Here is a 16770-nt window from a genome sequence, read left to right on the forward strand (position 1 = left end):
TTCAATTGAAAGTGTATTTTTTCTGTTTTATTTTACTTTTTATTTACATTTTTTATAATTATTTGAAATATTAATGCAAATTTATGCTTAATAGTTATTTTATTAATATTTTATATATTCTTTTTAATAATTTATGTACTATTAATTTATATTTTTTTATTATAATTCGTTAATTAATTTTAAATAAAAATATGTTAAAATTTAAATATTAAAAATTAATAAATTTATGTGTAAAGTAACTAATTTCTAATATGGGTGCCGGTTAAGTGGATTTGAGTCGTTCAGTATTTGTTTACTTCAATTTGTTGGTCATTTTGAGTTTATATATATATATATATATTTGGATTGTGCTATTTAAATAGCCTGTGTGATATTGTGTTTGAAAGGTTAAAATTATTTTTTTAAATAAAAATATCATTTTAGATGTTATTGAAAAAAATAGTTTAAAAAAAATTATTTTATTATTTTAGTGTTTTTATTATTTAAATTTATTAAATTTAATTTTAAATTATTTTTTAATACTCTCTGATTAGTATATTTAAAAAAATAATTTTCTCAACAGCAATTTCAACAATAATACCAAACAGACCGTTAAGTTATTAATCCATTTAAATTATCTAAGTAAAGAATTTTAAGTCAATTTACATGTACAATCATGTGAAATGAAAATTAATGTTAATTCAGGTGTTTGTCTTAATACTTATTTTTTTTATTTAAGATGTACTTTTTAATTTATAAATTAATTTAAAATAAGTATTTAATTATTTAAGAAAATTATTTAAAATTAATTTTAAATAATTTGAGTATTTAGTTAAATTTAATTTATCAAAATAACTTAAAAAAACATATAAAATAATATTGATTTCTTAAAAAAATATTAGAAAATAATTTTTTATTTATAAAAAATAATTTTAAAATAAATAGATATGTATAAGTACTTTATTTTAAGTAATTTTTATCCGAGTACAGCTGCGACTACTCATATAAAGGCAAAGCTTACTGCTTTATCCATTTTGATTCTAGTAAACGAACTTGGGAACCTTGGCTAATCACAGAAATCACCGAGATGCTATAGAGCTTGTTAGTTGCTGAAAGCTTCGGCTGCCAAATCAAGAAACGCACTTTCATCTAAGGTTTTCATCAGCCATTCTTTATCTACTTCTTGTTCATGCTTGAGAATATGAAGAAATTCAATACCATATCAGTGATAATAAATCATTAATTGATATTGTATTTGTTTGATCAATTATTTTTGGTTAGTAGAGGAAGGTTTAGCTCTACTTAGACATTGAATTTGGAAGGAATGAAACTGGGAAGTTATTGATTATGCTTTAGCCTTATAGTTAAGGAATAGTCTAATTTGTCAATTTATGGTACCAAGAAACTTTCTATTATGACCACTCTAGCGATCCCCATCCAGCGAGGCATGTGGGTTTGGAGGAAGGAAATCCCTCCTGGAGTATCTTTGATGGAATTAGAATTAATCCATCAAGTCCAGATGCTCTCATGGCACAGATTGACACAGCCATCAATAAAAAATTTGGAATATGCTCATTCCATTGCTCGCCTTGACCCTCCATCTCCATCCCACTTAAAGAATAAGAGCCCAGGTGGGGATGCAGCTCCTCAATATGATGCCTGAATGGCAGATGAGGCTTATAGGGCAGGATGTGCAGCATTAGCTAAAGAGAAGCTTATTGAGGGTCTTCACTCTTTGAGCATTTCTCTTTCAAAATCTCCTCCTGATAAGACCTCTCCAGTTGCCAACCTTCAGTCTCTCATTTCTCTAACATCAGGGCAAATCCAGAAATTTCCTGGTTGACATAACAGCGGTACATTTAGACCTTTTTAGTAATTTATTTTCTTAGTTTTCAATAGATGATTACCTAATGCATTTAACATGTCATGTTGATGTTCATGGCCTTGACATAAAAATTTCTAGCTTCCATGTGTTTCTCTGTTATCAGCAAGTTGTTCCTGCATTTTTAGAAATAAGTCCTGATGTTCATGGTGAAGTCTTGGAGCTCTTTTACCAATGCTGATGTGGTGATTATTCCACTGTTGATTCTTGGGATACACATTATTGAGTGATGAAAATAAGATATCATTTGAAATAACAGATGCTTTATCAGTATCAGTTGTTTTTCCATTTGGTTCGTGTTCATTGCAAGTTCATCTACTGCTTAATGCACACATTAGTGTTCCAATGATGATTTGTAATTGTGGAGATAGTTTATTTTAGCGTTCTTGGCTTGATGCTTGCTTTAATTGCTTAGGAGTCACTTGAAAATATCCCCTTGAGCTGTACAAAAAACTCACAGCAATGTATGCTACATGAAGAAGGGTAGGGGAAAAAAAAGAGAAGAAAACCTCTCTAATCTTTATTGGCTTCCATGTATGTATAATGAAATGGAAATACCAAATATTTTTTATATGTTTAAATTGAGAGCATCATGACTCAAACGTAAATTCTTGATCCAAATCTCCGCCCTTAATAAATCACCTAAGGCACTGAGCTAGCCTAAGTTGACAGAAAGAACTTCAATTTAACAAAACAGACATACATCTATGCTTCATGAATTATAGTTCTTTGTTCCACATGAAAGTTCACATTGAAAATACACTATACTTGATGTTCTATATTGTCAGAAAATTTTCGTCATCCAAGCACTTCTTCATCCGCCTACCTGACAAGATGACAAAAGCTAAAAATTACTGTGAAACAAAATATTAAAAGAAGTTACAGCTTAAAAGACTTGAAAAAACAGAATAGCTAGGATCATATCAGAAAATAAGCAAAACTTACCTTACAGTACTGCTTGTTCTATTAATTTCTTCTTCTAACAAGTCTTTGATTTCGTCTGGTTAACCTTTTTCGCTGTCCTTTCTCAGCCATTCCCACTAGCCATTGTGGTTTTCCTGTTGCGAATACAATGTATCCCATAGACAGTCCAAACACCAATCCACATCCAAAGCCCATCATAGCAAATTTCCAGTCAAATATGCTTGCAGAATCTTTGTTGTCATAGGATATTGATGATGGTGGAGGTGGTTGTGGTGCTAGCTCACTGCTGCATTTCTCAGATAATGGTAATCCGCACAACCCCAAGTTTCCAATAAACGAATCATTATCAAATGTGCTGAACTGTTTGCCATGAGGAATGGGTCCTGCAAGCTGGTTATATGACAGGTTCATTGCTTCAAGGAACGTGAGACTTGTCAACTGATCAGGAATTCCCCCATCAAGCTTGTTTGATGATAAATCTAGTGACTCCAGATTTATCAGATTCCCTAGTGACGATGGAATTTGACCTGTTAGGCTGTTATGTGAGAAGTTAAGCATTAGGAGTGAACCAAGATTCCCAATTAATTCTGGGATTTGTCCCTCGAATCGGTTGCTTGATAAGTCTATTGTTGTGAAAATGTTTAGGATTCTCACCAGTGAAAATTCATTTCCTTTCATCGTCAAAACCACAGAATCATGATAGTATAGTTCCCCCATATACTTTACATCCTCCTTAACCTCATCCACCTTCATCATAGCTTGAAAATGTGCAAAATATTTTGTTGGCAGGTTGCCAGTGAAATCATTGTGTGAGAGATCAATGATTCGCAAACTAGAAAAAGGAGATATCCCTTCAGGTTCACCTATGAAACCATGGAACCTATTGGATCTCAACACCAAGACGTGTAGCTTTGGAAGAGTTTCCAGCCACGGAGGGAAACTATCATTTATCTGATTGTTTCCAAGATCAAGCACTTCTAACATTTTGCAGGTGGACAAAGATCGAGGTAATGGTCCTTCCAACTGATTGCCATTCAAGTTAAGATTCCTTAATTTATTGCCCTGTGTAAATATTCCTGGAATGCTGCCACGCAATCTGTTCATCCCCAGATTTAACACTGACAATTCACTACTGAAGTTTCCCAAACACTGTGGAATCATGCCACTCAAGCTATTGTTGGACAAGTCAATAATTTGAAAGTTTGTTACGTTGCAGATCAAGGGTGAGATTTCTCTAGTCAATTTGTTGCTTGAGATTAAAAGCATGTACATGGAAGGAGGTGGAAGCGGAAGAGGTTGATGAAGTACATTGAAACTAAGGTCTAGATATTGTAAGTTGCTTGAAAGTTCACTTACTTTTGTCAAGAAGTTGTAAGAAAGGTCTAGGTATTGCATTCCCACGCCCATTAGCCATTTGGGCACTTCACCGTGAATTCTGTTGTGGGGCAGTGACAGAAATCCCAACTGATTTTGGGTTTTCAAGAATCCAGGTAACTCTCTAATGTTGCAAGATGCCAATCCTAATCTGTAAAATTGTGGCCAAGTTGTGTTGCTGGTCTTGCTAGTGATGACTGATAGGTGGTTATTTGAAAGATCAAGACCCCGAAGATTTTTCAGCTTGGAGAACATGTTCAAGTCCACGATGCCACTCAAATTATTTGAAGGAAGATGGAGATTTTGCAGGTTCTCCAATTCAAATACTGATGGTGGAATTGAACCATATATATTATTGCTTTCCAAGGATATTTCAAGCAAAGATTTCGATCGAAATTCACCAAGCTGTTATGTTAAAACTAAGCGAGAACCACAGCAATGATGGAAGACCATACAAACAAGATGGTATTGTGCCACTGAATAAGTTATAAGACAAGTCAAGCCTAATTAGATTGGAAAGGCCACATATTTGATTAGGAAGGCTACCCTTAAGTTGATTCTGTGACAAGTCCAGCCAGTAAAGTTTTGAGAGATTAAAGATAGACGATGGCAGCATACCACTGAAATTACTGCTTGAAGCAGAGACATATTCCAAGTTGCTCAGATTTTCAAAAACATCCGGGATCATTCCTGTCCAATTGGTGTATGAAAGATCTAGTCTTGTAAGTTGTTTAAGGCTTCCAAGAGAGGCTGGAATTGACCCACTGAAATGGCAGCTACCAAGTTCCAACACCATCAGAGATTTAAGATTGCCAATCGAATCAGGTAATTCTCCTGAGAAACTTGTGAAGCTGAGAACCAGCAACTCAAGAGGACCACTCCAATCGGACTTTGGCAAATAACCATATAGATCATCATTTAACATTAAGTTTAGGAACTGAAGCTTTGGTAGGTAGAAAATGGTTTCTGGAAATTCTCCTCGCAATCCACAATAAACAAGACTGAGAGTTGTGACAGAAGAAGAAAGATTCACCAAAGTATTGAGAGTAACAAAGGACATGTTTATATAATCCAGAAAAACTTCTCTTACTTGAGTGAGGTTTTGAACGATCATTTGCATAGTTGGCGTTTCAAGTCTCAAGGGTTCATTGATGGACAGATCAAGTGAGACCAACTTGGACAAGTAAGAAATTTCAGATGGAACAGGACCAGAAAACCATGTAGCAGAGAGGTTGAGATGTGTCAAATTTGCAAACCTACCAAACTCAGGTGGAATATTGGAGAGATTGAAGTGATTGAAAGCGATATTTAGCCTCTGGAGGTGTGAAAGATTAAAGAGGTTGCTGTTAGAAGTTAAGCTGCCTCTAAGACCACTGCAACTAAGATCAAGACCAATAACTTCGCCTGTGACACCATCACATGTGACTCCATCCCATGAGCAGCAATCTGATCCGACATCCCAAGAAACCATCCTGGGATGAGGAGGTTTATAGTCTATCGAAGCAGACTCAACACATGAAAAATCATTTTTCAGTTGGAGTAGAGAGATGCTGTCATCTTCAAGGCATGCTGTAGTAGAGGATGATGATATTATTAATAGACAATGCAAATGGAATAGGAGGAAGAAGGTAACTTGATGTTTGGAAACTGAGAAATTCATCTTTCTTATGGAAGAGATTAGAGATAATGATTGGAAAAAAAGAGTATCATAGTCTATATATATCGCCAGCTTCCATAAGTTCATAAGGGCATACAATTCCAGTTTTGATTTGGGGTTTGTCTAGAAACAAAAATCAAATCCAAATTTAATATAATTCTGGTTTAATTTTTTTACTATTTAAATTACAGTTTGATTTTGATATTTCAATTTTGATTGGGTTCAAATCTTGATAATTCTATTCTAATTATATTTATTACATTTCAGTTCTTGAAATAATTTTATACAATTATTTTCATTAAAAGTCATACTTGAATTATTATTTAAATTTTAAAATTGATAGTTAATACATAATAATGTCATATAATATATTTTTAATTATTTCTTAATTATATAATTTTCAATAATAATATAGTAATACACTTGCTAAGAAAACTTATAAGAAATGAAAGATAATGGTGTGCATGTACATATTTTACAATCTTAATTACATTTAAATATAAAATTATATTGAAAGTATATGATATATTTAAAAAATCATAAGAACACATAAAAATCAATTGTTAGTTTGATTTGGGTTTGACACCAATCTGACATGATTTTGATTTGATTCTCCAAAGAGTCATGCTCACCCCAAGTTTATATATGCCACTCAAATAATTTAAAGCTCAAAGAGTAGGGTTTAATTGTTTAATAGGCCTGCATGATTGATGGTTTCTACTTTCCAATGTGTTGGATGAGAATAAGAAAAGTAGAAATAGAGCTGAAAGAGAACAAGTCCAGGTGCAGACTTGATACTGTTCATTGTCTTTACAATCAAAGTCAATTACAATAAAAAAAATGAAGATCAACGAAGATGAAACAGCATGATTAGATAAGTGCCTATTAGTTTATCTTTAATTATAATTTAAAACGTTAATGCAAAGACTAATTATTTTATTTCTTAGCTAGTCTGACTTGATTTATCGACTACAAGCACATCGCTCAACTTAACAAACTCAAGTTCAGGAAACTCAAGTTCAAGTCTTCACTTCCCAGTTCTTTCAAAAAAGTAAATAAATAAATTATAGGCTAAGCTTTCAATGGCAACAAACAGAAATCGATGGGCATAGCATGTGAGGAAGCCACCAAAAAATATTTAAAAAAAATTGTCTGGTCTTTGCGGGTTGTAAGGGATGGTCTCAGATTACAATTTACAAATTCATAGTTTTTGAATTTGGCCACCGAGTTAAAATGAATTTTATTTTAAGGACAGGGTTGAGATTCTAATCTAAAATTAATTAGTTTATTTAAAAAATTAAATAAATAAAATTAATTTAGAAAAAAAAATATCAACGTTTGACTTCGAACTGAACTAACCACCAATCAACGCTAGTAACATGGAACGCAGGAAGGCCTCAAAGCAATTGATTTCTCACAAACTGGAGCTCAGATGAGGCCAAAAAGCATCTCCAGTTAGCATAAAAAACGTAGAGATTCAACAGTTGAATAAGAGGCCAAAACATCTCACGGGGGCAATATGGCAGAGCCCTTAGGCATTCTATGTCCATTTAGAAACTAGGACTTTCAGCAAGTATAGGTGTTCCTAGGGTACCATACCCATAAAATCAAACCCCTAGAGCAGAGTCACCGCAAACACAACATAGACAGCATAGCTATCACCACAGTTGCTCCAAATCGAGAGACCCCCTGCATGCAGTCACAACACCACAGAGAACGTCTATCTCCGGGCTCCCTCTCTAGTGGAAAGCACAACTAGCAACCCAATCAACAAAAGATCCTACCATTTACAATCTTATCCAGAGGTGGAGGGAAGGAAACCCACTTTCGAGCAAGGACGATTGCCATCCCCTACCTGGATAGGGTAGGGGACAGCCAGACAGAGGCAGTGAAACGAGTAAGTCGCCTATGGAAAGGAAGAATAGAACAAGAGAAAAAAGAAAGTTTGCGGCTCTGCCAAAATAGCTATTGTAATTGAGAATTATAAATGGTAGATAGGCTCTATATGCACTCCAATTGCATCAAGATAGTAACCACACCTTCCATGGAACCCAGTGACCTTGTCACCAGCCGATGCCAGTGAAAAGTGATTTCCCTTGTTTAAGCCAAATGGTCCATAGGTTTTTCTGTTGCTTTGAAATGTAAGAGACTGCACAATCTCTAAACCATATTCCTTGCCGTAGGTTCCTGAAACCGAAATCAGAAACTCACCTGGATAATCCAATATGACCTGCAAGAGTTATCAATTAGAAGATAAGCCATCCTAGTATATCTTCAAAACCTCATAAAATTTATATCTTCATTAATTATCTATTGCATTAATGTCTGTATGATCATATATATATATATATATTCATAGAATTCATATATTCATTAAATAATACTGTGTTTATTATTGTATTTGTTTTAGAAAAATTAAATTTTACAAATATATGCTTTTTAAATAAAATGTAAAAAATGCAAATAATAAGATTGATACTTAATCTTGTAAGGATTAAAAGTTAAATATGGCCAATTTTATAATATTGGCTTATATATATATATATATATATATATATATATATATATATATATATAAAATTCATTTCAACTTTTTGATATTATTTATATTTTATATAATAATTTAATTTTACAATTAGAAATATGTATCGGATACCTTTTTTTTTTTTTTGCCAAATGAATGAAGGTTATGGTTGCATTACAAAAAAACTAAATATAAATATCCAATCATTATTATGAATAACAATGTGCAAAGATTTGAATTTTAAAAATAATTTAACATACATCAATTTTGAATATAAGGGTCAGAATGAATCAAACATTACTAATAATATTCCTACAATAAAAATATTGCTAATAAGATTTTAATTAAAATACAAGATCAGTTTTTATTCAACAGTATTATAATCATTTTCAAAATTATAAAAATAAATTTAAAGTAGAAAAATAGGATGATCTCAATCCAAGAGGAACAAGGTTAGATAACTATTATATACAAGATGAAATAAATAAATGAAGGGAAAGAGTTATTGCCGATCAGGGGTAGTATCATTGGTCTTCCTCCACCTTAAAAGTGGAGGGAGGGGAGGTATCAAGTTTGGGTCTCCCATTTAACTATTTCAAGATTATTCACATTTATGGTGAGAAATGAGAGGATTAACTCTGCTTTGTAGCCATCGATTATTATCCGGTTCATTGTGCTTCCATCAAATAATAATAATAATAATAATAATAATAAAAGGGCAAGAGTTACTAACCTTTTTCAACATGCCTTGAGCTTTTGATCCATGTTTTGGAGACGATACAGGTTGTCCATTTTTATCATACTCAAAACGGACAGATTCAATTCCAAATTCACAAATTGTTAGTTGTATCTGTCTTATTGTGCTGTAAAATTGATCATCCCATGCATCTCCACCTTGGCCTCCAAACGGGCCAAGAACAACTGGTGAGATTGCTTTGACGTGTACTCCTATTGAAGTGAGATAGCCATAAGCCGAACCATGAAATCCAATGATCTTGCCATGCAAAGATGGTGTTGAGAAAGGGATTCCTCTCATAGTACCAAAAGGTCCATATGTTCTTCTATTGCTTTGAATTGTAAGAGAACATATATATTTATTATTAGTAAATGAGCCATAATATCCTGAGATTGAAACCAAGTACTCACCAGGGTAGTCAAGTTTGACCTGCAAGATCACAATCAAAACTCACTAGAATTTGTATGGTAATCAGATTATTAAACCCTGTTAACTTTTGATCGATAATTCATCAAAATAATATTTACAAGGACCATTAAAAATTTGAAAATTTTAATGGACTAACCATGTATTTACTGCCTCCATTGCTACTACCACGCTTTTGAGACCATAGAGAGCGACCATGCTTATCATACTCAACATGCAAGGAATCAACTATGGATCCAGCTCCTATGATCAATTGCCTTATTGTAGTGTGAATTCCATCGTCCCAATGCTGTCCTTGTCCTCCACATTGTTCACAAGTTTGGTACTGATATGACATTGGAATTGGCTTTAAATACACTCCAATAGAGTGAAGATAATCACCACATGTTCCATGAAATCCTATTATTTTTCCATATGCTATAGATGAAAGCGAGAATTCATGGTTTCCTTTCCCACTACCAAAGGGTCCATATGTTTTTTTGTTGCTTTGGAATGAAAGTGATTGAATTATGGTGGAACTAGCATTTGTACTGTATGAGCCTGAAAGTGAAATGAGGAACTCTTCTGGGTAATCAAGTTTGATCTACACCAGAGAGTGTAGCAAGAGGTAAGAGATCAAAAATTCAAAATGAACCTAGCCATTGGCATAAAACTAGAGTTTACACTCATATATATATATATATATATATATATATAAGTGATTGGGTTACAACATTAACTTGGCTAGATTAAAATCAATTAATGTGTAATTTATTCAAATTTAACAATTCACAAATTGGAACAATGGCAATTTAACTTTTTTCTTTTCAGAGCCCACCATATAAAAAAAATTGGGTGGATTGATTTCTGCTCTGAGAGAAAAAAAATATATTATTTTTATGTGGAATTCATAAAAGCACATTAGACAATATAAGTATTTTTAATGCGTCACAATAACATTTTAAAGGTCGTTAAGTGTTTTATTACTCCAATGCTAACTTTGCGAACCCATATACCCTAATTATAATGGAAAAAAAAAATCAATACGTTACTACTTTTAAGGTCATTAAGTGTTTTATCACTCATATGCTAAAGTCCCTAATTATAATGAAAAAAAAAAAATCTATATTTTTTATCAAATGTGTTAACTATTTAACAGCAACTTATAGACACTTTAATCAAACATATAATTGCTTAAAATTTTAAATGCTTATAAACTTGTATTAATTTATAAGCATATAATTTTCATAAATTAAACCAAACACTCTCAAAGTCTTCCAGGTAAATGATTTGTTAAGCCTATGCCAATTTCATTTGATCAAATTTGTATGCAGTTATGAAATCCAAAGGAAAGCACTTTTAAAGCACGTTAAGCCACCACACATTGATGAGATAAGTAAAATTATATTTAATATATTATAATTATGCTATATGTTAAAAAACATTTTTTTATCTATTTTTAATATTTAAAATTTTGAGTTATCTTCTCTACCATTTTTATGAATTGTATTCTACATTCTTTATATTTAAAACTTTGAATCTTCTTTTGAATGAACACTATCTAATTTACTATTTGAATTTTATAATTTTCATTTCTAAATTTTATAGAAATTGATATTTAATTTTATAAAAAATCAATATTATATGTAATTATTTATTATTTTCTGAATTCTATTTAATCTACATTAGAATTCTATGTACTTCCTTTCTATTGAGTATATAAAACCTATTTGATAGTTTATTTTCAGAATTTATCCTTCTCTTTTTCCTCATTCTCTTTTCACTTATTCCCATTTTCATTTTCTTTAGCGGGTTACTATATTTCTTTAAGGCTTTCTTTAGAATAAATTATTTGTAAGAAAATAATTCAATTGAATTCTTATGCAATCATGCTTGATTTCAATTTTTTTTTTCAAAAAATTTTTTTAAGTTAAAAAGAATTGAATTCTTTCACTTGTTAAAAGAAATCAATTAAATTGAATTCTTATAAAATTCTAGTTTTCAAACAGGGCATAATTGATCTAGGGTTCCATTTCTTTTATTGAAAATATTTTTTGCATTTTCTAGTGTTTGGGGCACTAAGGATATGGGTCAACGTAAAATATAGAAAAATTAAATTATTTTTAAGGAAAATCACTTCCTCTTTTCAAAAAAGAAAGTAATTTTCTAGATTTTGACAATCTTATTAAAATGTGAAAACATTTATATCTGCATATCACAAACACATACCATTAGCTTAACATTTTCAATGGAAAATATTTTTCATATACAAGTTATTTTCTATGAACAATCGCAGTCTAAATCTTTACTAGGTTTCAAGATTTGAAAACATGGCAAAGTTTCAAGAGTTGGGCAGCAACATCGGTATATGTTAAGTCCAGTAAAAGCCTGTCAAACAAACAATGTTTGAACTGCAGAGAAAAAAGAGGAAAATTGAGAAGAAATGGCCAAGAAACTTAAATCAAGGTTCTTGCAATAGTATTGATAGGCATAACGGGTATTGATCAGATGCTTGAAAGGAGTTTTAAGTGTACTTGCTAAAGCCAATGAGCACAATAACAAAGGCAAGGATATGAAATCAAGATATAATATTGGCTTGAAATTGTTTGGTTAACAATTTTTTTTGCTTAATTATAGAGCATAATATAGAAAATTTCCACAACTTCAATAAAATTTAGATATGAAAAAGTTATATATCTATCTTGTTATATTATCATTATTTATATGCTGATTTTTAACCCCTACTAATATCTATCTTGTATACAAATTAGTGAATTAAAGAAATGAAGTGTATATGAAGCTCATATTTGGTATTAGGGGATCTGATTTGATAATTGTACTACTGGCTAAATAGTTGGAAATAAAATTATTATAAGAAGGGAAATTAAACTAACCGAGTATGTCTTGTCTCCAACGCTCTGCCCATGCTTTGAAGACCATAAAGAGTGTCCATTCTTGTCATAATCAATGCAAACATAGTTGACCATAGATCCACAAGAAATTACCAATTGCCTAATTGTAGTATGCATTCCATCATCCCATGGGTCACCACCTTGACCTCCAAATGGCCCAATGAATTCAGATGGTTTTGGATATGAGATTGGCTCCACATGTGCCCCAATTGCATAGAGATAGCCACTGGATCTTCCATGGAATCCTAAAATCTTGCCATCAAATGATGGAAAGCAGATATACGTACCAAATTGTTGACCAAATGGTCCATAAGTTCTTCGGTTGCTTTGAAATGTTAGTGATGTAAATGCGTAATCGTTCATTTCATTAACAGAGTCATAGTAACCAGTAACTGAAGTTAGAAACTCATCTGGGAAATCAAGTTTGATCTGCAAATTCCAAAATATTAATTAAATGGTAAACCCTGTCAACGGCTGAATAAACCATGTCAAGTTTGATCTGCAAGCTGAATAAACCATATCAACGACTCTCTATATTAATTACATGGTAAATTTCAGCGAGATTCAAGCAAGAATTTCACTGGAAATCTAACATGATATAAATGTTGCTTTTTTCCTTTATAAAAAGTAGCCTTGAGTTGAATGTGTTATATTTGTGAATCAAAATTCTAGTGGATTTGGAAGACATCTTTTCTTAATTTTGAGCGGAAGAAACATTTCTTAATACATGGAGTATTATAGTGATACTCCTAAATTGAGTTGGATTCCTAACTAAATTAGGATCAAAGAGACTAGGCTTCAGCTTAAGGTGGAGTAAAGGCAGAAAATTCAAGAAGAATTATCCAATGACGAGGGCTCTTGCCCATGTAGTTGAAGACACTTCTGGCGTGTATAAGGTACTTAAAGTAATAACTATATTAAGTTATGTCTAGAGGATACTGAGATGACTAATTAATGTATTTACTATAAGTAGTTATGCAATGAAGGTTCTTCTGACTATAATTGGGATGATAGACACTTAGCCTTAAGCTTATGATTGATTGATTATTTTATTGATGGTATAAAATGGCATACCCATAGATATAACCCAATATTGAGAGGGTAAATCACGTAAATAAAAATAATATAATTGCAACAAATTGAAAATTTGTGACTATAACAAAAATCATTTAAAACAATATACTCATAAACAACATGTGCAAAATGGACTAACCGTATCAATTTTGGATTCATAATCTCCACCATGGAGAGTGGACCACACTAGTGAACCACCATCATTGTAGTATTCAGTAGAGATGGAACTAACAAAATTTCCATGCACTATTCTTATTTGCTTTATGGCAGAATGAATTTCATCATCCCATGATAAAGCATTTCCTGCACCAAATGGACCAACAGTTTTCACCATATACAGATCTGAGGTAGGCTCTAAATGTCCACCTATTGAATATAGATGGGCACCACACTTGCCATGAAAACCAATAATTTTTCCCTCAGTTGGAGGGAAAGAAAAGTACTTTCCTTTTTCTACACCAAAAGGTCCATAAACTCGTCTGTTAGTATGGACATTAAGTGACTGAACCACAATAGGAGAAGAGTTTGCACCATGGTATCCTGATATTGAAGTCACATACTCATCTGGGTAATCTAGTTCAACCTGCAAAAATGATAAACAAATGAAGATAAGCGTGTGTGGTTTTGCATACTTGTGCCTTAATGTTCAAACACAATGAAGTAGGAATGACCATGCATCAAAAGAACACAATTTACAATAAATTAAACCATAATTGATGAATTAATGAGCCCTGTTTTGAGGTTGTCAAGGTAGGTCTAGTTGAGTTGTTGAAAGCAGATGTTGATGGGAAGCTAGGTTGAGTTTTCATAAAGGCAAAGATAAGCGTCATAGAGGTGATGGTTTGTTGAGGTAATGAAGGATGGTTGAGACAGGTTGTATGCTATGATGTAGTAAGGCAGGAATAAGTGCGGTGGTCGGTGAAGGTGGAGTGAGTGAGTGTAAGAGATAGGTGTGGAATGGCTTTATGAGGCATAGAAGTTGAGAGGAGCTAGTGGTCGCGGAGTGGGGAGGTAGAAGATGAACCATGTGTTATTGGTGGAAGTGATATCAATTTTGCTGTAAATGATTTTTCTTTATCTTTTATTGTAAATTAGATTTAATTAGTATTAATTTGAGAATTAGAAGTACTTACCTAGTACCTTTATTAGTATTGAATGGGGTAACTAACATGGAATTCAATTATAGTGAAGTTCAAAGTTCATGATATTTTTGTTTAAAAAAAAAGGTTTGGGTAAAATTGTGAAAGAAGGCAAAGTTTGGGATTTTTTTATAACATTTCCTATGTTGACGTGGCAAATATTATTATGAAAAAACACAATTGATAGTTTTTTTTTAATGAACTTCTAGAAAAACATTTTTGTTGCATTTCTGAATCTTCATTCACAAGTCAATACAAATGAAGACAATGATCCGTTAAGAGTAGAGGTCACAAATGGGGTTCGGTCATTGAATTCGAGTTAAGTCATTTAAGATTACATATTGATTTAAATTACTCATAAGATTATTATACAGAAATGAATTCAGATCAATTTGTGAGTATATCACTAAAAAAAAAAGAAAAAGGGGCCAATTGTATATTACTTGACTCATGACTTTTATATGAAAAGTCACTTGACACCTCCACCTTTAGTTGCATCTTATTTGATACCTAAGCTTTATAAAAGTATAACTAGTTAACCCTAAACTTATAAAGTGTAACTATCAAATACTTGAACTTTATAAAAGTATAAAGATAAGTCAAGTACATGTAAATCATGTCCACGTATCCACCAATTGCATCAAATAGGATATAACTAAAGATGAGAGTGTCATATGACTTTTCAAGTAAAGGTCACAAGTGAAAAATACTTTCTAGCAAAAAACTATTGAAATGCCTTACCTTATACTAAAATTTTTTAATTAATAAATAAGAGTAGTTGTGATTTAAACTTTGAACTTTTTTATTTGAAAAGCTATGATATCATATCAAAAAATTATTCAATCTGAAAGTTCAAACTTAAAAATAAAGGCCTTTATAATAATTTGCATATTTAACATATACATCATATAACACTCCCTGGCATGTTAATCAGACCAAAAACATGTCCCTGGCGTTTTATTTGTTGGTCTGAGATGTGAAAGGCCAGTTAATTAAGCCATAGATGAACGTGTTATTTTTTAAATTGTTTTCCTATTCCATTTTGTTTTCCTATTTTATTTAGGACTTGGATATTTTCCTATTCTATTTAGGTCTTAGTTATTTTCCTATTTTATTTAGGATTCCTATTTTATTTTGAGTGTATCTAGTTCTAATTCCTCCTAGGTTTAGGAGATCAAAACCTCGATAAATACTGTTAAGGTCATTGAACCCTAACAAATAATTCTTTCTAGAATAGAATAAGAACTGAAGAAGAAAAGGGGGAAATTATAGAAGAAAAAGGGTTGGAAACAAATAGAAAGAAGATAGGAAGAAAGGAGGAAGGAGTTTATTATTTGTGTAATGATTCTTCTCTGATTACGCTAGGCTATTATGACTGTTTTTATACAGCGATAACAGCGACAAGTAACTGTTCCCACGCCAGCTATTCTAACAACTCACGCCAGCTATTCTAACAACTCACGCCAGCTCACTTAACTATACTAGGCCTACTCTTTCCAAACCAAGTTCTTTTGTATGTAACAATACTTCCTTCTTAAGCACATTCTTGTCCAAAGGAATGTGCAAAATCAAGAAATTGGTTGAGGATAAGAGCTTCGTCCTCCCAAGTGGCATCTTCAACAGCCAAGTGCTTCCATTTAATAAGAACTTGATCCACTTGCTGACCATTTCTAGAAATCGGTCTAGTTTTCAGCACTTGTTCTAGAACAACTTCCACCACATCTTCTTGAAAGATTGGAAGCTCTATCATAGACACCACATTTTCCCCCTTCTTTTCAAGTAAGGAAACATGAAACACAGGATGCACAAATGACAAGGGTGGCAAATCCAGCTTATAAGCAACAGCTCCAACCCTTGCAAGCACTTTATAAGGCCCATAAGTCTTGCTGACAGTTTCAGTGATTTTCGCATAGCCACTGAAGATTGCCTATAGGGTTGCAACTTCAAGTAAACTATATCCCCAACCTAGAATTCCCTTTCAGTCCTGTTCTTATCCACTTGTTGCTTCATTCTATTCCTTGCAATCTCTAAATTAGCCTTCAATAAAATTGTCATCTGCTGCCTTTCATGGAAAAATTCTTGCAACTCTCCAACTGAAACTTGCTCAAGAGGCACAATAGGTAGAATAGGTGGATAATACCCATAAGGAGCCTCAAATGGAGTC

General features: G+C 32.4%; 2 protein-coding genes and 1 long non-coding RNA gene across 4 annotated transcripts in view; 1 reads left to right on the forward strand and 2 right to left on the reverse strand.

Annotated features, from left to right (window-relative positions):
• Window positions 1–974: 974 nt before the first annotated feature.
• On the forward strand, window positions 975–4127 carry LOC131179256 (uncharacterized). Its single transcript, XR_009148219.1, has 3 exons — window positions 975–1133; window positions 3575–3792; window positions 4002–4127. It is a non-coding gene; the product is annotated as an uncharacterized LOC131179256 (long non-coding RNA).
• On the reverse strand, window positions 2401–6076 carry LOC110638952 (receptor-like protein 6). The gene is made up of 3 exons (XM_058145539.1): window positions 4561–6076; window positions 2807–4517; window positions 2401–2687 (listed from the first exon to the last, which is right to left on the reverse strand). Exons 1-2 carry the CDS (start codon window positions 5901–5903, stop codon window positions 2828–2830), a joined length of 3033 nt encoding a protein of 1010 aa, XP_058001522.1. The 5' UTR covers window positions 5904–6076; the 3' UTR covers window positions 2401–2687; window positions 2807–2827.
• Window positions 6077–7196: 1120 nt separating this feature from the next.
• Window positions 7197–16770, reverse strand: part of LOC110638964 (mannose/glucose-specific lectin) — a 36335-nt gene continuing 26761 nt past the window's right edge. Inside the window, exons 5-9 of one of the 2 annotated variants that reach the window (XM_021789710.2) lie at window positions 13607–14050; window positions 12376–12822; window positions 9642–10085; window positions 9074–9505; window positions 7197–8046 (exon numbers count right to left, since the gene is read on the reverse strand). In XM_021789710.2, the coding sequence (XP_021645402.2) occupies window positions 7798–8046; window positions 9074–9505; window positions 9642–10085; window positions 12376–12822; window positions 13607–14050 (2016 nt within the window). In that variant the 3' untranslated portion in view covers window positions 7197–7797. Of the gene's footprint in view, window positions 8047–9073; window positions 9506–9641; window positions 10086–12375; window positions 12823–13606; window positions 14051–16770 lie in introns of those variants that run through there. The other variant, XM_058145538.1, reaches the window with a different exon arrangement.

This window comes from Hevea brasiliensis, chromosome 4, assembly GCF_030052815.1.
Source record: "Hevea brasiliensis isolate MT/VB/25A 57/8 chromosome 4, ASM3005281v1, whole genome shotgun sequence".
Taxonomy (NCBI): Eukaryota; Viridiplantae; Streptophyta; class Magnoliopsida; order Malpighiales; family Euphorbiaceae; genus Hevea; species Hevea brasiliensis.